This window comes from Pagrus pagrus, assembly GCF_965226575.1.
Source record: "Pagrus pagrus genome assembly, chromosome: 19".
Classification (NCBI taxonomy): Eukaryota; Metazoa; Chordata; class Actinopteri; order Spariformes; family Sparidae; genus Pagrus; species Pagrus pagrus.
In genome coordinates this window covers 11,147,851-11,173,147 of record NC_140203.1, presented here as the reverse complement: position 1 = coordinate 11,173,147, position 25,297 = coordinate 11,147,851, and the positions used below count along the sequence as shown (strand labels likewise).

At 39.7% G+C, this 25,297-nt stretch overlaps 1 protein-coding gene across 3 annotated transcripts in view; it reads right to left on the bottom strand.

Annotated features, from left to right (window-relative positions):
* The window catches only part of astn2 (astrotactin 2), a 306,993-nt gene that overhangs the window by 128,308 nt on the left and 153,388 nt on the right, over positions 1-25,297 (bottom strand). For all 3 annotated transcript variants that reach the window (XM_084384096.1, XM_084384097.1, XM_084384098.1), the window contains 3 exons: positions 16,985-17,152; positions 1,674-1,758; positions 262-336 (listed from right to left, as the gene is read on the bottom strand). In XM_084384096.1, the coding sequence (XP_084240222.1) occupies positions 262-336; positions 1,674-1,758; positions 16,985-17,152 (328 nt within the window). The remainder of the gene's footprint in view (positions 1-261; positions 337-1,673; positions 1,759-16,984; positions 17,153-25,297) is intronic.

Here is a 25,297-nt window from a genome sequence, read left to right as displayed (position 1 = left end):
GAGTTCATCCAGGACTGCCCCTTGGGCGATTTCTCCACATAAGAGCCCATGGGTAACACTTCACCTCAGCACGGGCTGTATATGTGTGTGTCCATCCAACTGTGTCAGTGTGTATCTGCCGGCTGCCCATGTGCATGCTCCGTCACAGACGCGCACACACATGCAAAGAACACCACCGTCGTCACATTGTGTGTCCTCATAGGCACAGATGGCCAGCAGAAGTCGTGCACTCGGGAGACGCACCAGAAGTGAAGAACTCACCTGAAGATCCTCTCTGGGGCCTGCTGTCCTGTAACTAGGTCATAGCCTTTCTCCAAGTTAGCGTACGGCCAGGGACTAGAGGAAAGAGAGGAGGGAACATTAGATTACAGAGAGATATGAAAATTCTATTTGAAAATAATGTCATGTACAACTTTCGCCATTACATTCAAATTAAAACGTGCTAATGCATTCTGAGTTAAGATCTTGGATAATGTTTTTAAATGACACATTTAACACACAGAATGTAAATTCTACTGTCAGGGTTTCTCTCAATCCAAACAAAATAATAGACTTAAGCAGTGTGGGATCATGGGAGTCGTTCACTGCTGAACATTCACGCAGATGTGTCCAAGGAGTGAGAAATGTTTTCAGGTTTTATTCACATTATGATCAGTTGCGTTTATTGACTTCCTTCCTCACTCTCCGACTCTCTCCCAGAAGTTATAGTGACAGGCGATGAATGAAACGCACCACTAACTTGAATAAAATTACAGATTTCGCTCGGTTTGAACATAGTTGGAAACATTTGGCATGACATATGTACGCATTTTAACAAATACAAAAGTACAAAAGTCTTTTATACTGTAGCACATTATCACATTCTATCTTTGAATTCTCACAATATACCAAAGAACATTGAAATGCAAGGCCAAAACTAGAACTCGCTCATCCAAAGAGGTGTTTTCACAGGATAAGATTACCCTCTGTCAGCTGCGATTCTGACAAAACTGTGAGAGGATATTTGATCTGTGACTGGACTGAATCCAGCAGATGACAGGTGGAGTTGAATGACAATGTGGGACCTTTAAATTGAATCAATGATTGGGCGAGCCAGCTAATTGTCAAACAAGGTCAGAGTCAGATACAGTGCTCATTTGACTTCCTCTTCTATACCTTTAATGTCATTTTCTACTATCAGTCTTTCATTTTTGTTTTGCTCTCTATTTATCTGTCTCTTTTACACTCTGGCCTTCCCCTGCTGTTCTGTTTCATTTCACACTATAACATCCCTCCTACCTCTTCCTCCTATATGTACTTCTGATTACCTCTTCAAAGTCTACTTCCTTAAGTTAAAAGACCATACAGGTACATTTGCATGTTTTGGCCCATTAACTATAAATGGCTTATATTCTACATTACCGCTGACCATTTTTGAAAGCGCACAGTAAGTTATGAGATTTGATTTTCTACCTTCGTTTCCATTCATTTTAATTCTCTGAGGATCAACAACTCACAGAGACTTGAAACTTACTCCGGATAGCTAATCCATCACACAGAACAATTCACCTTTATTTTATGTAAAGTTAATATCATGCGCTGATGCAGTTGGGAGTAGGCTTCAAATCATCCGTGAGGTCATTTACGTACGAGTGAGTTTTCAAACATAAGTGGATAGCGCAGACGGGACTTACCCTTCATTTCGACCCCAGTCGCTGCGAACGCAGAGGTGTTTATGGACAGGGTCGGGGGAGTAACCCTCATGGCAGCTGCATTCTCCTGCGTCAGAGAGAACAAGAGGGGGCAGAGTGGCAGATATTTATTTATCTTTCCTCAGTAGCTGAATAAATTACCATGTAAGTGACCCTGGCTTGCTCATTCATTAGAGATTTATCAAATAAGCAGCTGCCACGCTTACTTATTTCCCAGCTAATTCCTTCCAACGAACATAACACTTACAATGACACCAGTACCATTAGCTGGGCGATTTTTTTTTTAATATTTTATGAAACATAATAGAAATCATTTTCTAGGACCTGTCGTCTTTAAGCCACAGGGATGAAGTTGCATTTTTCCACTATTGATTTTTCTGCCGGAATATAAGCTCCATTAGTTAAGTAAAGGATCTGTTAGATAACACTCTAAACTTCATGACGGCATGCATCCTGCCCTGCGTATGTTAAACCACACAGCTCCAAGGTCACCGTCAGTGAGCGCTCGAATAGGAGTGACATAAACATTTGCTTATTTGTTGGCCAGAGTCTGACAAAAGGTGACTGAGTTTCAGTTCGCTCCCAGTATCACTGTAAGTCCTTATCATCCTTACAAGGGTATTTCTGCCCTTGACAGTTTTGTGTCTCAGTACAAGATCTCCGCTCAGTTCTCCACACTTGGCCGGACAGCTCCTACTGCAGAATGAGCAGAGATGTTCAGACAGCAGCACGGCAGCTTTGTTTTGGGAGAGGTGGCTGCCAATCATGCACCTCTCTGGCTACTAGTGGTGCCTCACAAGCTACCCATCAAATCACCCGGGGCTAGCTGGTTAGCATGCTAAGTTCAGAAGAGATCTCTGCAACACCATACATAGACATCATAATGTCAAAACTTATATTGATTTCATGTTGATTTATGAATGTTTCCAACTAAAATTCGTACATATTGCCCCCTTAAGTAAAAAACAAACACAAAAAAAACAAACACACACATTGTTGACATACAGGTCAATGGTCAGCAATGTCACAATACATACTTTGACTGATTGACTGGTTATTAACAGAGCCTAATGGGTAGTTTCTTAAAAAATGTAATGTATTTCTTCCTCTGATATGCAGCTTTAAGTGAAACACTTACCCACTGAAGCAACAGAAGCACATTTTAAAAGCATGGTGGATCTTATTCCTATATTTTTAGGAATATAGGTATAGGTGCAGCATGTAACCATACATGGAAAACATATTGCTAAAAAGCAATCACAATAATAAAAATACGAAAATAAAATTAGTATGCACTCAATTTAATGTGATCCTAAAACAAACAGAAATTGTCCAGATAATATTTATCTTTCTTTCTCACTACATGCGTCAACAGTATTGCTCTTTTCATCGAACTATAAATAATGAAAAACAAAATCAACAACAACCTCACCCTTGCTGTATCTGCACACACAATGTTTTTGCTCTCCTGTATCGTATCTCAGATAATACCAAACAAACCAAAGGATATGTATTTAGTTTATTGTATGTGGGCCAATTCTAGCAGTTTCATAAAGACAGAATTGTCTTATAGTGTCCATGGATGGGAAATAAAATATTAACAATACACAGCATGTGCAATGCCTTTTAACGTGGATGGATGGATGTATTTGTGAAATCTAAAGTCAGTGACAGCTTTCACAACTTTTCTATTAGCCGTGTTCCTAAAATAAATGCTGCTGACTGCTTTCTGTTGACCTATATGGAGGCATAACACTGGAAAAATGCGTAATGGCCATCCAGGCAACACCATTCACATTTTATCACCAAGTGTTTAATAATTTATTGGCTGAGTTTAAAGCCTTAAGACTCACTCATGGGGTGATGCACCGCCAGAATTCGGTCTGAGACAAGCAACAAATGTTTTTATTTGCTCGTGGCTATTTCATGTGCCCTCACTAAATGAAGAGCAAGAGCTCTTGAAATGGCTGCACTTTCAAATGTCAATGCAAGTAAACATAGACAAAATTCAAAAAGCCATTCCGAATACAAGATGACTGGAGATTTTAGAGAGTTTAGGATAATAGTAGCACTCATGATGACAGCTTTTTTTTTTATCATTTGATCACATAATGTTCATTTCCTTTCTCTTAATAACAGCACATTTTCTAAAAGCTTGAGACTTAGTCCTCCAAATTCCCTCTTTCATCAGGATGGCATTGTTTGTAAGTACTTTCCAGGTCAACAACTCACTCTTTTCTGATCTTGTACCAGTATGTTAAGATTTAGTCAGACTAGGGAAAGATTGTAGTTTAGGTTAAAATGACTTCTTTCTTAAAAGAGCAGTGGGCGACTCAGGAGAAGGATAATTGACTGTGAAGTCTCATACCCCAGCTGTCAAATGCTACACTTTGGTTTCATCCAAAGTGTAGCATCAAAAATAGGACACAAATTTAGACAAACAGGCAGGTAGTATAACAACAAGTAAGCTGTAATGAGCTTATTGTCCAATCCAAAATGCAAAAGTGCAAACAATAAAAAGCAGACGACAAAAACTGGCAACAAAAGGCTGGCAGAGGAAAACACCAAAGTGAAACAAAAACTAAAGACAAACCAGAAAACTGCGATGAACAAATCAGGAACACCAGAGGCACACAAGGATGGGGGAACAGGCACAGGAGGACAGGAGATACATGGACGAAAACAGGATGACGTGATGACGACAACACGACGAGGCTTGAATAGAAACTAAACTGACGAGCGGATGAGGTGCAGGTAGAGAGACACTGGGAACAGGGCAGTGCTGATAAGAGACAGATCTGGGGGAGCATGTCCAAGTGTCCTTGGGCAAGATACTGAACCCCAAAACTGCTCCACTGCCCACCTTGCATGGCAGCCACCACCATCAGTGTATGTATGAATTACTGTAAGTCGCTTTGGACAAAAGTGTCTGCTAAATGCCCTAAGTGTAAATGATTAGGCTGGGGAGGAGCACAGGAACACAGGAGGGAAACGGAACACTAGGAACACATGTGAGAAGGAAGTAGAAAGTAACAACAAGAGGATATAACTACAAAATACAACAGGAAATCAAAAAAACAAACCATGTTAACTTCTTTCCCACAGAAAGAGAGAAAAGTATAGTTACTAGTGTGTGATTTAACTGAAACCATAGTGTATTTTTTCTTTGAAGACAGTCACCTCTGTTTTCACACTCCTACGCCCTTGAACATGTATCCTGTTCATGTTGCAAACACACATATGCACACATACATATACCCACACCTCCCCAATGCTAATCTTTACAAACACATTTAACCTCATTATATTTCATTCTTCCTGACTGCCCAGGGCAGTAGGCCACTTAACAGAATCCATCTAACACATGTGTAGTCAGGTCACATGTTACCAGTCACATGCTCAAGAGGTAGGGAGAAAATTACAATAAAGCCCTGCTTTTTACATTGTTTTGCTCTTTTGTTTCCCTCTTCAGGCTACCAGAGCCTGGAATTGGCATTTTCATTAGTAGTCTGTTAGCGAGTAGGCTAACAATAGTGCTCCGACTTGAGAGTTTTTTGTCTTACATATGCAATGGAAGAGATTTATATAGCAAAGTCTGATTTGCTGGTGAAAATGCCTGACTGCACCTCTGACTGATTGGAGACGAGAGACGCAGGCTGCATCCACGAGCACCGGTGACAAGATTGTCCCTGCTGCCGACAACTGTTACGCTCAGCTTGTGCCTGGTTCAAGAAGAAACATTTAATAGGACAAGGCCGACATTCTGTTTTTGGATTTCATACGCAGCAAACAAAAAAGGGAAATCAATACCTCAATTACCAGTCGTTCTTTGCTGAATGAACTCCAAAGCAAAACTGAGATCAAGTGGTAGAGCTGAATGTTTCGCTTGCATTCTTTCATGTAATAGATTTCCTCAATGTCACAAACACCTGCTGGTATTTGGACGTATTACTGGATGTTTTTAATTCATAATAATTCCAACAAAAAATAAAGTAATGCTTAGTCTGGGTCCTCATATGATGAAATGACCATACCTCAGCATGTGATGGGTTTTTTTTCATACCTACAGAAAGTAGATGTTAAGAATGTATACTAATATGAATAACATCACGGTTATATTTCCTATCACATGCCCATAATGGAGCCTTACCCAAATTATAACTGTTAAACATAATAACATATCTGAAACAACAGAATTAAAGGTTACTCTTACGTTATTCAGCCTAACTTAAACAACTGGTTTGCAGTAAACATATAGTTATTTTGGATCAGCCTATTCCTCCTGTTGTAGGCCTGCCCCAAGGCGATGTTGCAAAAAGTTATAATATGCACAGAGGCAGAGTCCTCGCTTTTAGGGCCAAAGGTGAAGCATTTTGTTTCAGCAGATCAATCAAATGTTGTTCACTTCTAGATTCTTCAAAATACACATACCACCCCAGATAACAAACTTGTACCAGACACCCTCATCTGGCCCTCATATTGCGTGGAACGATGGCACTTGCTCTTTGGCTGACGTGTCTAAGATCTGGCAAATAGGAGCAGACCACCCAAGTGCCATCATTCCATGTGGTATGTGGGCCAGATGAGGGTATCTGGTATGGGCCAGCAACATTTTTTCTCTCTGGGGCACAGACATTTTTTGGTGAAGGTCATGTCTATAATGCATTACAAACACATTCACAAGAGATTTGAATGCATTTATGAGGCTTTAAAAACTCTTTATAAATGTTTAAAATCCTGCAGCACGACAACAGGAAGAATCTGAGTCCTGGGTCGGACAGCACATTGCAGCTACCTGTTAATTATGTTGTGCTGTGTGACCCAGGACTCTGATTACTATTTTAAAGAATGTTGCATTATGGATGCTAAACTAATAATGTCCACCACCTATAATACTCTCTATAAGGCTTGTTACAAGTTGTCATTAGCATTTTTACAAGCTGTTATAAATGCATTTATAATGTCTTAGGAATCTGCTTAAAAAGCATTAGAGAAAATCAAATCACAGAAAGTTAAATCAGCAAAAATGTTTCTGAGCTTATTTGGATGGACTTTGGCGACGTATTACGGTGAGCAATTGAGCCAGTTAATAATTAAGTGCATCTCTTAAAGGTGCAATATGAAACATTCAAACTGTAACTAAATTATCAACAGAATTTGAAGAAATAACAGTTCGACATCATTATGCATATGTATTGTGTTGCGGAGGTATCTACTGAAGTTAGCATGCTAAACAGCTTACCCCATCCTGGTCCAACGCTCTTGTACCAGCAGTGTAAAAAAACAACACTCCCCTGGTGCACCAAGCTCAAAGTCTGGACCACTTAATGCACGGCTAACAGAGCTAACTAGCTAACAGCAGCTACAGTTTGATTTGCTTCTAGTGGTTTTTTTGAATGAGGTGCTAATGTAACAGCAGGAAACTCGTACTGGCTCATGTGTTGCAGCAGTGTCAAAATAAAAACGAATATTAAAGTATCCCAATACTAATAACCAAATGCACCTTTGCAAAATAGAACCAGCCTCATATTCATAGAGACATAGTGCCTTCATCACCTGAATAAGATATAAGAGAAGCTGGTCTTGCGAGGAGTGTCCACATAATGTGATAAACAACACAAAAATAGGCAGAACAGAGTGATAATACTCCAATTAAGCTCGGATAATTGATTTTGATATAAAGATTGCGTAGATACACAATGCAGTCTAGCTGCGCAGTCAGAAAAGATACATGTATCGTATTGGCCATATGTGTGTGGGGCCCGGAGGCTGCAGACTGAGACATTTACTAAGTCTTTTCCACCTCGTCTCAGATGAGATCCACCAACCCGACAGCACAGAGTTCCTGTAATCTGAGACACACCTTGCAAGTAATCAGTGAAATGCGGCTCTTTCCTTTATGCAAATGTGCTTAAGGGAGGATCAAGCAATTAACAGGAAGAGATATGCCCGGTTGATTACAAATTCCGCTGGATTAAGTAACCGTTACACAACTTGCGAGAATCAGCTTTGTGTGGCAGTTTGTCTGTCTCTAAAGACCCGGTTCAGATATAGTGCAGGCAGGAAGGCTGCGGTTGAGAAGAGAAACTTAAACTGGCTGTAGATATTCTTTAGAAGGCTCAATGACAGCAGCGAAAGGTGAAGGTACTACAGGAAGAGGAGTTGCGCTGAATGAGATCATAAAAAAAGTGCTGCCTTAAAAGATAAAGCCAGCAGTAAAAACAGCACACGGGGAGGGGATGGGGGAGTTACGATTGTGTGGTCATTAAACTTGAACTTCATTGAGCTGCTAATGCACTATGGCAACTGCACTCCTTTTACGTTTACAGTGTACATTTGAGTGAAGTTAACTTGGGATTGTAGGGAGACGTAAGCTATATCACTGCCTTCCATCTGCTATCTTATGAGTTTGGACCGCTTGCTGATGTGGTGGATTGATTTTTCCTTTTTTTTTTTCATAAGTACGATTTTCTTGAATGTGTGCTTCTATCAGTCTATTTTTAGATATCTTGGAATTCAATTTTATGGCTCCAATTGCACTGGTATTGCTGACTTGATGCTGTGATCATGACGATGAGCAAAGGATGCCATATCCTGTTTTAACCCGGCAGGGTTACATTTCTTCCAGGTTCCGTTTTCTACTTTATGTTGTGACGACGCTGTGCTTATGATCCAGTCAACCACACTACAGGTTGTGCTTTGGCTGAAAATACCCTTTTCAGTTTGCCACAAACGCGGATGGAGAGGCCCTGAGGTCTCGTCGGTAAACACCCAGGAATCTCCCAAAAAATATCCAGTGGTTTCTCAATTACAAATGTTGAAACGTAGTCTCCAAACTGTGGCTTGGCAGACTTCTCGCCTGTAACTCCACCACGATCCCCTCAGACTCCCAATGTGACAGGTCATAAACATGTAATGTGAATGTGATATGACACGTACAGATGTAAACCATCAGTGGTTTGCAGAAACTGTCAACATTTCATCCTGGCAACATAGGCTGCCTTTCTCCACTACTCAGGACTAAGCACCGGAACCTGAGGTGAACCATCTCCATAACTGCTACCACATTTTGGACGTCTCTCTCCAAACCGCACCCATCTGTCCATGTTTAAATCACTAATGAAACTAACCTTTTCAGAACTACTTTTTCCCCCTACATTTTCAGTGTGCTGTTTTCCTCGTAATTATGGTAAGTGTCTTTGAGTACCATGAAAATGACGACATGAAATGTATTATTTTCTGCTCTTGCTTGTTAAAGCACCATTATGTAACTTTTTTTTACCTTAAAATAACAGCTTCAAAATCATTTGATGTCTTCAGTGAGAGGGTAGTATCACAGCGTTACATACGTTTTTGTCGTTTTTGTAGTCCTGACCTGGGATTTGTATTTATGACAAATGTGTTGGACTGTGTGGAGAGCACCAAATCGCGCAAATTGCCGGTTTCTACATAATGTTGCTTTAAAAATCTTATCACTAACCTGTGTTCTGTGAGCTATTCTTATCACCTTATGCTGCCTTAATAAATCAGATGTTTGTTTTAGGCAGATTGCAAGAGCAAATTGAATGTTTAAATCAAGGACATCGATCAGAGTCAGGGGATGCTGAGAGAAATTCAGTCTGAATAAGGATGTCACATTAAATGCTGTCTGACTCGTACATGAAGCTAACACAGCAACAACATAAGCATGATCTACTTTCTGTGTTTCATAACATCTGTGTCGTCTAACTGGTTCCTGCAGCTCTCACATCCTAGATTGTGAAGTGTGCAACACTGGTCTGCCATATTCTTTCCAATCAATACATCTCCGGCTTTCAGACTGATAATGAGACTCTAATAAGCCCTGTTTGTGGATGGCTGTGGGTGAGAGTCTATAATTACTGGCTGAATGTTTCACAGAGTTGATTAATTTGTTAAGAGATTAAAAAAAAATTATTCAAGTGAACATTTTCAGTAGTTTTCTTGTCCATGACTCATATTCCAAGGGAAAGGGACCTGTGTCAAAGATTTAAATTGGTATGATAGTGAGATTTCATGTGAAGTCTGTAGGTGTACCCCACATTTTGGATGGATTTGGACGTTAGGCTCATGATCAGAAGCTGGTTTCAGAGATAAAGTGAGATGTTTTTGGAAGAGAAGAGACATTTGAATGTCTGCAACTGAAAAAAACAGTATGTTCTCCAATTATGCAGAATAAAAAAATACACAGCATCTTTTCATTTCCAATAGTCAGATAAGTAATATGGATTTTTAATTGTCTTCTAAGGAGCCAAATAAGTACGAGATTGGAGGGGATGACTTAAGGGGATCTAGTATTTCCCAGCAGACTGCACCTGCTCCTGCTCCTGCCTGCTTGTATTGATGCATCAATTCATGCATTTGGCACTTCACTGCCTCACCAGTGAACACCTCTATATTTCTACTGTGTGTACAAGACTGACAGCACAAATTCATGAGAGAATGAGAGATACATCTGTGAAATTCAAACTTTATAAGCAGACCATCAACAGTATTTGTACAAAGAAATGTGCAGCGCAATTATTTATTTATAACTATCTGATTGAAGTCATCCGAGGCCAAGTGAGGGAAGTGTTTTTTGGAGGGTGGGTGTGAATCAAAAATATTGGAAAACACATCAGGTGGAGCTGGGTTGCTTGCATTCAGACTTCGGGCAATATAGAACCAGTAACAACCTGCCTGACTGCCTACTCAGTGCAGAATTTGAGCGGGGAAGTCGGCCTGTGTGTAATCCTATCGGCAAAATCGGAGTCACCTTCCTGGCTGGGTAACCATTTCCTCCATTTCTTCCTTCACATTATCTCCGCACGAAGATCTCCTGGGCGGCCCAGGGCAGGATCAAGTGCAGCAGACTCAGTAGTGTAACAGTAGTCCTGATCTTCGTGATCTACATCCATTCGGGGATCCTTATTTTGGGTTGAGCCTGGAATTGGTCATCCCGTTGCCAATTAACCCCATACTGTGGGGCAGGCAGGATGAAATGTATTCACTTGAAAAAAACAAAGACAGCACCATCTCTTAGATGTATACAGGAGGGATCACAAAGTCCACTTGTCAAAATATTTTCATTATTAATAATGACATCAGCTTTACAATTACATTTAAAAAAACACCTTTGAGTTTCTCTTTCTTGCAAAGCCTTCAGGCGTGTAAGAGAAAAGATTAAACTTTTCCCTCAATAAAAAAGAGTGATATCTAAGAATTTCAGTTGATAACACGGAGAAAATAACTTAAAAGTATCAACAGAACGTAAATAAATAACAGTTTTGACATTATGACATCCGTGTATTGCTTTGCAGGGATACCTTCAGAAGTTAGCATGCTAACCAGCTAGCCACAGCGCATCCAGTCCAAAGCTCCTGTTTTAGCAGTGTGAACGCCAACACACTCCCAGTAATCTGAGCCCCATGTATGAACTGCGAGCTTCACTGCTAACTGAGCTAACTAGCTACCGTTAGCAGCAGTTGGTGGCTATTCTGGTGATATGCTGCCCCATATTTGTTTTGAGTATAAATTCTTACATATTGCACCCTTAAGCTGATATCATTTGTAATGAAAACAAAAACATTACAATAGAAACAAAAGCAAAAAAGAATATTTTGACTGGTGGTCTGAGACCTTTGGACCCTCCTGTATGTCCGACTGGTGTTAGAAGCTCGATCACGTCCATCAACTGAAAGTGTCCGCTGCAGAATCAAGTTATCTCGTTGGATATCAGTTGTTTAACCACCTCTTCTGCAGTTCTTTGTCCCTGGGAAATGTGTGGAAACTGAGAATGGGGTTGAACCAAGCAGCAGCTGTAGACAGCGGGACAAAGCTTGTACTCCTGGCCTCTCATATTTGAAATAAGACTATTGTCAGATGTTATGAGCTCATGGCTCAGTGTAGCACAAATGATATTTTTATAGCTCGGCATGATTAACGTTATTATACCACCATAGAGCTGTACGCTCAGCTTAAGTTGTCAAGCAGACTGAGATTCTGACTCTGCCGTGTATTTTGCCTCTTCAGTGGAGCCAAAAGTTATGGTTGAGTGATTAGAACATGTTGTCGGCCTAATTTGCAGCTAATCACCTGTGATTGGAAATGGCCATTTGATGACAACAATTATCTGAGTGTCTAACTGCGTTGTCCCCCCTCGTCCCCTTTCCTGTTACATCTCAGCCAGGTTTCTACACAGACACAACACTGGATACTGCAAATGGGGATAGTACTATCCACTATAAACACCGATACTGGATTGACAATACAGTTCGTAACCATCATTCTCAGCCTCTTTTCTTTGCTCTCTCAATAATAATGAGAGAGCAATAATGTTAAACAGTTCAAGTGGCAATTACTTGAAGCAACAAATAATTTCTCTTTAACCACATGTTACAAATAGGTGGTGGAGTGTTTCATTATAATGATTTCTAGTATCTCACTGTGCCCTGATACGTCAAGGTCTATGGTATGAAGACAGAGAAGAGTTATTGTTGTCCTGATGCAAATATATGCTTGTTATAAAAGTACCAAGAAAAAAAGCCATTTTGCTCAAGGTCTTTGTGCAGAAAAGTTTTGTAGATCCAATGTAAATGTTTTCTCGTGGGAGTATGTGTGTGTGGGTCCACATGCAAGTGTGCCTTGAATGGAAGGATAAAGCAAGGCTATATGTTAACACTCCTGCAGTTTCAGTTCCAATTAGGTGAGGCTGGAGGAGCCAGGGACACATAATTTCAAAATGAGAAAAACAAAAGCAGTCAAGGAGGTTCACAGGTCTTTATGAGGTTAGTTATGATGATAGATGAAAGGGTACCGGTGGCAATCTATTCCTCCTTAGTAGGGCGCACAACTGTGTGAGATAGGAAGGGTTGGCTAATAATGTAATAACTCAAGTTGTACTCCAAATCTTAACCATATTCATATTATGTTACATTTACCTGTCATACAGTATAGTCATGATGTTATTACATGTAACATTTTGTATATTTATGGGTGGATGGTTTTCAACCTTTTTACAGTGACATTGTATTACATTCTCAGCATCAAGCTGTTCAAATGATCAGTTGTCAGTAGTCAGCTCGATTCCAAGCAGCTATCAGGCAATGGGAACAGTCGCACCATGCCATACATCCACCAACCTCCATGCAGGGAGTGAAGGTGAAGGCAGAGAGGATTGATTATCCAGGCAGCATGACTGGTAGTCAACACAGTCAACCAGCATGACATTGAGGCAGGGTGGAGGCACAGGATAGAGATGCTGTGAGGAAACTTGCCTGCATGTGATCAAAGAACAACACGTTCTCACTCTCGACTCGTCAATGCTCTACCTACCCCTCTAGTGTCAGTTTTGGACGTGAAGGGCTCCACAGTCAAGTTAACAATAATATGCTATATACCATGTCTGGCTTGACTTTCAAAATAGAGCTTGCTGACAAAGAGTTTACATAATATGACATATTAGGACTGCTATTAATGTTTTTCAGTTGTGGCTTGGTTAGGTTCAGGCACACAAATACTGGGTTAGGTTGAGGCACAAACCTACTTGGTTAGGTTTAGGAAAAGATGATACTTTGGGTTAAAATAACTACATTCAGTCTTGTAACATAAGTGACATACGTGATGTAACTCACATCACTCATATTTCATAAGTGGCGTAAGTTGGGTCATTTATATACCTGAATTTACTTATGTAAAACCACCCCAATTGCCCCCTGACCCCTTGGACTTTTCTCGCTCTTCATACTACTACACTAGAGGGGTGCTTCAAGAAGTGACAATAGAGTGCTACCTACAGCATCGAACCTAGAAGTGTTGGGCTGCTGATCGGGCTGATATATTTTATGTGTTAGGAGAGAGAATGGGCTGCTGAGGAACATAACAAAAAAGTGCGACCGCTGGTGTGTTTTTGTACATGGGTCATGGATTTAATACAGTATATTTCCACATGACACGTATCTTGTGTACAGCAGAAGAACTTGAATTTAGTATCACGTTCAAAAACCTACAGACGACACTACGTCTCCATTTCCTGGGCCAGCTTTTATTTGAATGACACAAACCAACAGGAGGTAGTGTCACAGCACCCTAACACCCAGGCAGATGATGTATGATGATGATGTGTTCAGAGATGGCAATCAATGCAGTCCATGCACAGCATGAACCCACATGACACAAGGGGGGTATTTTCTTTTCAGGCTCCAGTATGTACACAAGCTTCCGAAAGCATATCTGTATTCTGAACATTTTTCCAGTGGCTAAACTGGACATTTCATTTGGAGCCGTGTGGCAATTGGACAAAATTCAAAGTTGTCAAACCAAATCCAGCAGCTAGTTACATTTAAGCAGCACCAGCCCACATGTTTGTATGTCTCTGGCTGGGTTTCTGTGTTTTCCATGTTTAAATAAGGCTTACCCCAGCAGGTGTTTTCCTGTAACCTGTCAGTAGGCAAAATACCCACTTTGAAACTTTTTTGACATTTCTTATTGTTGTGACCAGCATGCTCGAAAGTCTCAGTGCACGCAGAACAGTACGAGTGCACTTTTCTTTCCTATGCGATTCACCCTTTAACATCGAGCAACCAGTGGTTCACTCTATTGTCGGAACTGCAATAACTGCGGCTGGATGAAAGAGTTTGTTTCAGGTGAAACTGCACAGTGGTGTATCTGTGCGTATCATTGCTGAGTGCTATTGTGTGGGTGCTATAGTGTATGGTTTAGTACAGTGATGGAAATAGAAAGCTCTTTTGAAGAAAACCTTTAATTTTGGTGCTGGATTGATGTGGGTGCCCTTAGAAGATACAGCATGCTTCAGGGCAATTACCAATCAAATAATGTTGCTGCTGAAAAGGACAGATGAAAAGAGGAATAAATGGAGACGGGGAAAGACAGAAGTACTAATAAAGTGAGAATGCTGAGTCCTGGAAGGCTAAATGACTCCAACATTAAATTACAACCATTACTGATCTCACAACACATAAACGGGCAGTGTCTGATCCGAGCAAGCATCCAATATGTGTTCGCACACAATTTGAATCCATAAACACATATGTGCCAGCTCCATCTCTGGCATCTTCATGTGTACCGACCAAGTTGAGTGGCTGGTGCTCTAATGCATTATGCATCAGCCCTCAACGTGCCCTTGACTAGGGTGACATAAATTTCACATACATTACAGATGTAATCCATTCTAATGAGCTTAGACGTTATCTAGTTGGGCACGAAATACACAAGGGACTTACGCCACTCAGGGGGAGATAAATATCATCACGCTGCACACTCAGCTTTATTTGTTATACTTTTAATGTCAGCACAAATAGGTGCAAAATTGTTCCAAGTTGATTGTGTACATACTGCAGTGGAGGCTGGTGATTATTTACCTGAACGTTGGGACAGGCACTGAGGGCTTCTGCTTACACACTAACAATGTTGTTTACCGGCTTGTACTCCAACTATAGAAGACATTTACTCGACAACTGAATAATGAAAAACACACACCCTCCAAAAGTTCAGCCTGGCGACTTACTGCACTGTAAGTGTATCTTTTCTCACTGAGCAAAAAGATCCTCTGCAAAAAATAAACAAGTAAATAAATGAAAGTCAACATCCCAAACGTACAGTCATTCCTGTTTTTCCATTAATGCTTAAACACCCACTGATTCTGTGATATTTACAGTGATAACAATATGCAGTGGTGCATATAAAAGGTTTAGCCTGACATGACATCTTGCTATTCACTGTTTCTTTTTGGTGATTTCGCTGCCGTCTGACTGGACCAGCAGAACTGACAATGGCTAATAATTGTCGTATTTAACAAGTTTATTTCTTTAACAAGTAGAAAAGAGTGATGTAAATACTGTTACACTTACTCATACTGTAAGAATTAAAACACAGGGACAGTCTCCCTCATGTGAGCTCACTCATGAATCCCATTGTTTTAGTGGTTTTTCGGCCGGTTCAGAAGGAAGCTAGTGTTGTATTAGTGGGTATTGCATGGCTGGGACAGAGCCCATCAACCCAATACGGAGTTTCCAAGAGCTCTAACAAGACAAATAATTACCTGACAACCTTATTATGTACAATCTGGCACATGCTTACAATTTCATTATCAGTGTAATGCATGCAGTAGAAAGCCCTCTTTTCTGAATTCAAGATGGCTGCCCCCTTGTTGCACTGAGACACACATGACTTGCCAAGCTCGTCATATTGCTATTTCGGAGAAAGTTGTGGCAGGAATTGTACTTTTACCAATACTTTAAAGGGGCTCTATATAACAATTTGTCGCAATTCACTTATTTATTGGCCATATATGAGCAGATTTTAATGTGATATGAAAAATGAGACCTTCAGCGTCTCTCTCGGTGGCCTATAAAAGCCTGTGGCCTTGAATGCTTCTGGACTGTGGATTTCTTTGTGAGTCCAAAGTGATTTGATTTAATGCACATTCTCCTCCCGAGTGCCTCGTGTCAGTGCCACTCTCTGCTCTGCTAACAGAGAGCAACACTAGCTAGGGTTAGTTTAGAAATGGAGTCTGCTAAAGATAAGAAAATAAACGAATGAACAGCTTCCAGCACAACACAGAAGTTACACAGAGACCCTTTAAGATACTTTTAAAAAAATCATCATTGTAGGAGCATATAATTAACAAAAAATGTGCAGTTTATTATATTGTAATTCATTTTGAAAAGCGTGTATCAAGTACGATATCATTTTTTATTTAATTCTCTATTCATCTTTATTTCATACTATTTCAATTGTTTGAATGTCAAACCATTTTTTTTAATGATTTAAACTAATTAAAATGAAAATTGCATCGTTATAAGAAATTAAGAGAGTCAGTAAAAAACACAAGTTCCTTTTTTTGCCTTTTATCTCATACCGTGTAGCATCACATGAAATAATATCAAAAGGCTTTAAAGTAAAAACTAATTAATTTTCTCACTTCAAATATTTATTAATAATCTACTAAGCCGAATGAGTCCAAATTAAGCTTTGAGGCTGATGGTAACAACCACACCAATCCGACTTTCAATACTACATGACTACTACATGAATATTAAAATTCAATACTGACAGCATTTTTATCACTCTTGCATTCCTGCCATTTCATTTGCTCTCATGTGTTGGTGGATGTGTATGAAGGAGTTCCTTCAGGCTCCTTCAATTAGATCAACAGACGTACATGCAAACAGCAGTCGAGCGTGTGACTTTGAGATCTTACTATAATGCCCCCTATGTTATTATTTTATTTTTTTTACTCAACAAATAGACCTCAGTGTGTAGACATGTGGTCTTACCTGTGTCCTGATCACAAATCTGCTCGCAGGGCTCGGTGGCCCTCTGGCCGCAGTAGTCCTGGACCCACTGTGTGGACGAGTTGGTCTGATAGTAGAGGGTTAGCTTGGCTGGGTTTAGCCAATTAGAAACATCCAGGAAGCTGCCCATGCTGACCACAAAACTGCTTCCTGAAAAAGAAAGAAAACAAGACTAAATTACTGTACTTTGCTTGTAAAAACAAAATTATAAAAAAGCTAGAAAAAAACCACGAGTTGATTGTTTCGGATTTTTTAAAGCTCCTTTGCTGGTTTTATTGCAAAATCAATTGGAAAGAAGCTAATTCTTTTGTTTTCACTGTAATTTCAATTCCCCTCCTGACCAGGCTGAATTTAAATGAGAAAATTAAGACCTATAATGTGTGTATTGATGGGATTTCCTTCGTAATTGCAGGAGAGGGGCTGAAAGAGTTCCACGAGTCAATCACTAAATGCTATGCTCATTGACGCCGACTTACCTTTCTTTCTTACTGCTCCCAGACCAATCGTTAAACTCTGATCACTGAACAAGATTATCCCTAATTGATGCCAATGACTTTTACTTCCAAAGGGAGCTGTGAGGAGATTGCGCTTTAGCTCTCTGGTGAACACAAAGATTCTTATACAGCTTTATTGTGTGCATGCTGCCGGCTTGTGGAAGGTGAATTTGAAGCCGCAGTTGCATGAAGTGTACGTCAAAGTGAATTTAAAACCTATTTCAAAAGCCAGGCTAGGACATAAATAGAGCAATTATGAGATTAAAAAGGATTCACGCATTTATTCTGTTTTAAGACGTGAAACCTTGCGATATCGGTCTGCGGGCTGTTTTTTTGTTTTTTTTTCAAACAGAGGATTAATGCAGATAGGAAAGCCTGCAAAGCCAGCAATCAAATCTGAGTCACAGGAAAAGTTACAGGGCCGATGCCCCGCAGTAAAATACACAACTAAGAGGAAAAATACCCCACAAAGAATGTTTTGCAGTTAGACTGTGTTACAGATAAAGCAACAATATCCCAAGCCTCGTCTACTCTTTGTTTTTTTTCTTTCTTAACACTTTAGTTGTTCCAAATTCCTAATAGAATACAGTAGCATTCGCCTCCTCCTACACGCGTGAAGTCACCAGCTGCTTCTTTTTATCCGACAGAAAGCGCTGCAGTGGGACAGCCACAGTATTTTGTAAGAGCCTTAAAAAAACACTTAAGTGTCAGAGTTTTATTTTCTGACTAACCGACAAACGTGACTAGAGACCGTCAATAATAGGCCTCCTGTGCTGCTTCTGAGTAAATATCAAATTGCTTTTAGCCACTATTCTGCTGTATCTATGCATGGACTGAAGGAAAGCCTAAGTGTGTCTCCATGAGATAGTGAGGTCAGGTAGGAATTATCTGTATGATGTATGTAGGTCTGTATAGGCTCATATATGAACAATAAAAGCTCTTGTATCACTCCAGAAATTCAGACTCCACAAAGCAGCTTCCTGCTTGAGGTGGCTAGTATGAAGGAAATCATGTTTTCTTGCAATTACATGTAATAGGCACAAATTGAATCAATAATTGAGATTTGTAAAATCAGCAAACACTGACCAATCCCTGAGCAACAAGAGTTGTTGGTGCAGCTCTTGAAGAGGAATTATCTATCACCCACCAAAAAGGCCATAATACACGCCTAATTCAGCAGATGGGACCCTTAAAAGCATCTCCCAGGCCAGGCAGACCAAAGGTGAGGACAACAAGGGCATTTCCTGTTGCACTGCAGCCCAGTGAACAGAACTGCCAGTAGCTCTCATTTGCTGCGAGAGTGGAGAAATCTAATGGCTTCAGCTCATGCAGGGAGGAGGCAATTGTTAGATTATAGGTTGGCTTCTAAAAGACCTGTGCAGAAACCCCTCCTGAGCAGTAAGAACACCGCTGATTGCTGGCAATTTTGCTGTGCATGTTGTGCGGAAGCCTGGGGAAAAATTATTTTGTTAGATTGAATCCCCTTTCAACTGTTTTGGGAACAGAGGTGAAATAGAAGGCATCTGTGTCATGGCGACAGTGACAATCAAAGCAACCTTGTTGTTATCTTTCTCTCAAACAACTGCCCCCTCAAAAACCTGACATAAGTTGACACACTACTATTATTATGCATTTATTTTTATGTTTTTTTCATTATTTATGCCTCTGCTGTTGCTTCTCTCCTTCTATTCAACATGATTGTGTTTTGTGTTATCTTTGGAAAGTATGCATTTAGCAATTAAGATATAGCCTGGCATTGCCAGACTAATTTGCAAATGCTTATTAGTCTGGTCCCTCTCAATTAATAGAGGGCGGTTCTTGGTCTGATTTCAACAGGGAAAAAAATGGTGGCCTGGTTACAAACAATCACATATTACTTGGCCTCCTCACCAGAAACGCAATATTAAGGTAGACTGTGACTGCAACTTATTATGACCTATGACAACTAGTGGCTGTAGTAATTATTATGGCAGTAAAGGACGAACTCAGGTGAAGCAGTTATATTAAGAGCAAAAAGTCTGCATAGGGAGGAGGTCGGAGATGGATGGCTGGGTCAAACAAGCACAGGACTTTCACCGTGGAGACAACTGTTCATGTCCAGTGGAAAGCAAAAGTCAACGGTGGGTTGTTTTAACAATGTGGTTAGGTTACTTATGTACATTATGTATATTTGAAACTGAAGTTACATAAGTAACGTAATCATTTTCAGCCAAACCATGATGTTTTCCTAAACCTAACTGAGTAGTTTTACTGTCTAAACCTAACCAAGTAGTTTTACTGCCTGAACCTGACCAAATTGTGATCGACCACAAAGATCTCCTATACCTGTTGCTGGTAAGCAATGGTAATTTTGTTTTAGTAAAGGTGGTATATGATGTTTTGGGAGTCATCGGAAATTGACCTATTCAGTTGTTAAGGTATTAGAATGTGTTGTGTATCACAGTACACTACAAGTGTCTGAAAACATTTGAGGTGAGAAATATGACTATACAGTGATATAATCTCGATTCATATTTGATCAACACAGCCTCCTTTGACAGTTTAATCTGAATTTTCTGAGCTATGTGTACAACTGGGTGGACCTGCAGACTGCACACTATTGGATAGGCCTACAACCAATCAGGTTGATAGACTTTTCAGATCTGGACCAGTAACACTGGACCAGTTTCATCATATGAAACCCACCACATATTAGAGAAACTGTTATGATTAGCCCGACATGTATCACAACGGACGAGCCGTTGATGAGCCTGGGAGATTTGTCTGGCTGAGAGACATGATTAGAAACATAAATAAATGACAGATTTTTCCCTATCATGTCTTTATAAAGTATGAATGTGTCTATTTGCTAGATGTTATTACCACCTTTGGACTTTCATTTTATTTATCTATAATTACCTCTGAGTGTCTCATCTGTTGTAAAATAAAAAAAAAATACAAAACTATCCTTCCTAGACTTAATTAAAACAAATAATAATGAATACATAGAAAAAGGTCTATGGTATGCACATTAATCTTATTAATATAAGAGATATCATCAGTTCCACCCAGTTTGTCATGGTGTTGACTAAACAGACCTGCTTTTCTGCACCCTGTCTCCAGTTATTGCTTCTACCTACCCACCTACATATTGCCTTTCGTGTTGTGTTGTTTGTTTACCATCTCCTGTCATGTCTCACCTGTCTAGTCACCTTATTGAGTTTACAGCTCACACTGATACCTGACCTCATCACTTTCCTGCTCCTCTGCCTCCTATCACTCATTATTTCCGCACCATACAGTGAGTTGTGTAAAGAGGTCAGCACACGTCTTGCGTAACCGATCAAATGTGTCGCCTTGTAGCCATGCTGTCACGTTATAGCCCCTCTTCCGTGCCTGCCTGTTCCTGTCCTGACCTAACTTTTATTTATACGTGGCCTGCCAGTTTGGATCTGCCTTGTTTGTTTATCTGTTGGATTTTGTTTGTTTGTTTGCTCTGACTGCCTGCCTGCTGCCGACTGTACGCCTGCCAGACCAATGGCTTAAGCCGCCTTTTATCACATCTGCTCCGCCTCAGGTGTCTGTTTTTCTGAGGCCAATTCCAGAATACACAAGTTTGCAGAGGAACAACAGAACTAAAAGTCAAAAGCAGCTCATAGCTCCTTCAGGGTGAAGCTGTGAAATGTTCACACAACAATATAAAATGTTGTATGACACAAACAAAATACTGATAATTTTCTTATTCTTAGAGCCTTATCTGTAGCCTGGCTACAATGTAAAGTTTGCCCTGAGGGTCGTACTGAAGGAAAGGCCACGGGGTCATCAAAATTAAAATGATTTATTCCCTGTTGGACATGGTTGTCCACGAAAAAGCTTCATCAAAATTCTAACCATTAGTTTTTGACATCTTATGCTAGAAAGTTGAGAACAGAACACAGGGTCAGAGGTCAGTTGTAGAGATATCTTGTCAGGGACTACAGTGTATTAAAGACCAGTGTTGTAAAAGGTACCCAAAAGTCATACTTGAGTAAAAGTTAAGATATCCTGTTAAAAATATTACTTTGGTAAGAGGTGAAAGTCACTCATACTTGAATAAAAGCCTTAAAGGATCTGACATTAAATGTACTTATTAAAAGTAATCATCTGGCAATAAATGTACTTAAGTATGAAAAGTACAAGTTAAAGTAAATCAAATATACATTAACATGTATGTGTGAACTGTATACTTGACATTAACTTGGCATTATCAACCTGGTAATTATCCAATCTGATATTCAACATTTTTCTGAATGTCAGAATCCGTGGAATATCAGGTCCATGGAGTAAAAAGTACTACATTTGCCTCCAAATGTACCTCGAAGTTGTACTTAAGTACAGTACTTGAGTAAATGTACTTACAGAGTGAATGTTACACTCCATTACTGTTAGGGACAAACTAAGAAGCTGAGCGTTTTGGATACTCAATGGGGCTAATGCAAGAACATTTTCACATTCTTACCCTAAACCTCTTGACTTTTTTCTGGGAGGTGTGTCCGAGTTGGATTCACCAAACTGTCTGAACTGCACAAACTTGTCAAAAAAAGCCAAATGTTCACTAGGAGGTGCACATTTGTGAAATTTCACTATTCGATCAGCACTGCCATGTCAGCGTGCATACATGGCATCTTAACAAGTGTAGCAACTGATTTAAGCTGAAAATTTCAAATTAGGGAGTACCCATTATTAATGGCAAAATTTTTTAAAAAGTTTGTGTGGTTTGCTTTGAAACTCCGAAAACCCACCCCACAGAGCAGAGTGCATGTAATGGTCCACTCATATTTATCTTATTAAGTCATTTTCTCATGAACAACATTTGTTATGTTGTTCATGACATGACATACACAAGGTTTGTTTGCTCGGGACCTAGAGAAAATGATCTTGTTATCTCTGGAAAACAACACTTGTTATTCCGTCATAATGATATAAATAACTTGTGAGCTTGAGAAAACAAATACAATTTTTACTTGTTATCAAGGGAAAACAGAAAAACTAATATGTTCGACCCGTGACCGTTGAGCTCAGTAGTGGTAAAAAAAACAATTGAAACAATTGATGCTGCAGTATATTAGTTGTACAGCTGTGCCCTCAGAGCAGTGACTGGTGAGAGGGAACAGTTAGTAGTTGGATAACATCTTCTAAAAGCAAAGTGGTCCATGAGTAATATAAGAGGTGGTCAGGGGGACGTGACAGTTAGGGAGATACATTAGCTGAGAAAATATTCTAACCTACAGTAGGTGATGTCACACTGTAACGTGTTATGGGAGACCTGCATAAAGAACCCGAGGCTGCTGAGTGCAGAGTGAAAGAATTCATCTGTATCATATTTAATCTCCTTATTCATTCGGATTAAGGGATTATAATTCATAAATCAAATCAGTGTTTTTGGCCCTGTGGAGAAAGGTAGATTATCTGTTGGCCTGCATGACTCATACGCACATTTCTTACCCAAGGGGAAAATTCGAAGTGAAGAGAAAAACGGTAAATACCACAGATTTCCTTCAATCACTGGTACGTGCCACAAATCTGTTTGTAGTCCCGATGAGGCTGGATGTCGTTATGACTTGTCTCTCAGAAATATATATCCATTCATGCTGCTGTGTTCAAGGTTTAATGTAATTTGCAAGTCTGGCAAACACTGGTGGGAGTAAAGTAAAGTTACAACAACACCTCACAATACAATTCAACCGAGCACAAAAAACCTCAAAAGACATTAAAAGCTAATGTCTAACAATATTTTACATGATATTCTTTTGTACATGTGGCTCCACAATACACAGTAGAAGCTGAGGTTTTGTGTACTGCTCCATTTCTATTGTGTGTCCATGCGCACACATAATGCGGGTGTGTGGGCGGACTGGAAATGAGGCCCCGGTGGCAAGTGCACCTGATCGACTGATATGTGAATGCAGAGCTTTCAGAGATATGGCAATCATTAGTTAAATTGCCTCAGCTCCTCACTCCCTCTTACTTCACCTAACTCCTTGCAGATTTTCTATATTCACCTTTCTTACCTCCCAGTGAGTTTTATGCTGTGAGTATCTTGCCAATACACGGGTTCAAATTTACAATTATCCCGTTGCCAACGAGGAATTTAAAACAGACTCAGTGGGACGACCCTTGAAGCAGCTGCCTGGGCAGCCGTGCTTACATATTTGATTATCCTGAATTTACATTTATTCTGCAAATATTTTGTGTACTGTCTCCTCGCCAGAAAACAGCATCAACAAAAGATGAATACCAGGTACTCTCCTGATAACACTTTGACTTTGGAGCATATAGCTTGTTTGAATGCCATGCAAACAGCTTGTTACGGTATATGGCGTGAATAAAACAGGAAAAGTGCTGGGAAGGTTACTTTAAAATGTAATATGTTACAGATTACTGTTAAGTAATGTACCTATTTCAATTACTTTATCAAAGTAAAGTAAGTTATTACACTTAATGACCCTTTAAGCCAAATTAGATCTTAAACACACTTAAATATCAATGAAATCAACCAATCAATCCAATGCAGGCAATGCCCATTGATTTGATTGGTAGACGAGAGGCGGTGCAAATTCAAACAAGAGAACCAATCGAAAACTATGTCTCGCCCTTTTATGCTTGAATAACTGAATGATAAACGATTAATGATTTTTTACTGTTTGTTTTAACCTTGAAATGAAGCCGATAACTTCATTTTTTCATGTACATCTTCTCTGTGACTGAAAATACATCCGTCCACTCCAGTGGATGTTATGAATCAATTCTACCCATCGGGCATATATCTATATAGAATCTGAAGACTATTTATTGTTGCTTTTAAATAAAACTATCCAAGTGTAAATTATATCAGAATTTTAAATAAGAAATAAGGCGGAATCTAAACAGACAGAATATACCCTTGGGCATGTAACATTCACTGGAGTGGACGGATGTATTTTCAGCCAAAGGAGAAAAATATTTTTACAATCTGACTAAAAGTATTTCTATCACCTTATTTAGTTGAAACATGTTTTTTTTTTCCCTGTCTGGTTTTCTGAGAATAAAAGGATTTAGCATTTACTCCAAAGGTACTTGGAGTCTCTCCTCTTCCCTCCGTCATTCTGAATTTATAAAACTATATCTCAAAACGACAAAGATATATAAAGATTGCAATAAGATGGAATTGTGGACAATTCTTTGGGGGTCTGCTTATTGGTGGATGGGACAGAGTACTCCTTCCTAGTACTGCTTCCAAATATCTGTCTCCGGTTTCAGACACCATGCATGAAAGGACTAGACGTACAGGCAGCTCCTTTTGTGCCAGCCTTGATGCTGTTGCACTCAAATTTGAAGGAGTGAAAGCAAATGAAGGACTTTCTACCTGGCAAAAAGATGTAACCCCTTTGTATTCACCAACATGTTGATTAGTAACTGTAATTTGATTACCTGTAGATATATCATCTCGGAAACTGTAACTGGTCACACTTAACATTCATTTTGTAATTGAACTACATGTAACTAGTTCATTCTAGCTAGTAACTCCCGAGCACTAGTCACGGCAACTAAAAAAAGTGCCAACCTTAGAGTACTTAGAGTACTTTAGTCGTCCAATCTACTTTATGCAGCCACATGCAATAAAGTCTGCACACTGAAAGCACCCAGTGCGCAAACAAAGAAAAAAGAACAATCATGTTTTGAGCACACTGCTCTTCATCAGCGTGATGGCTCAAAATGTCATTCAGCTGTTGTGGTGGTAATAAATAGACTTTTTCATAGGGAGCTTTCAGTGTGTGGGCTTTATTGTCCTGATTTTTGTTCA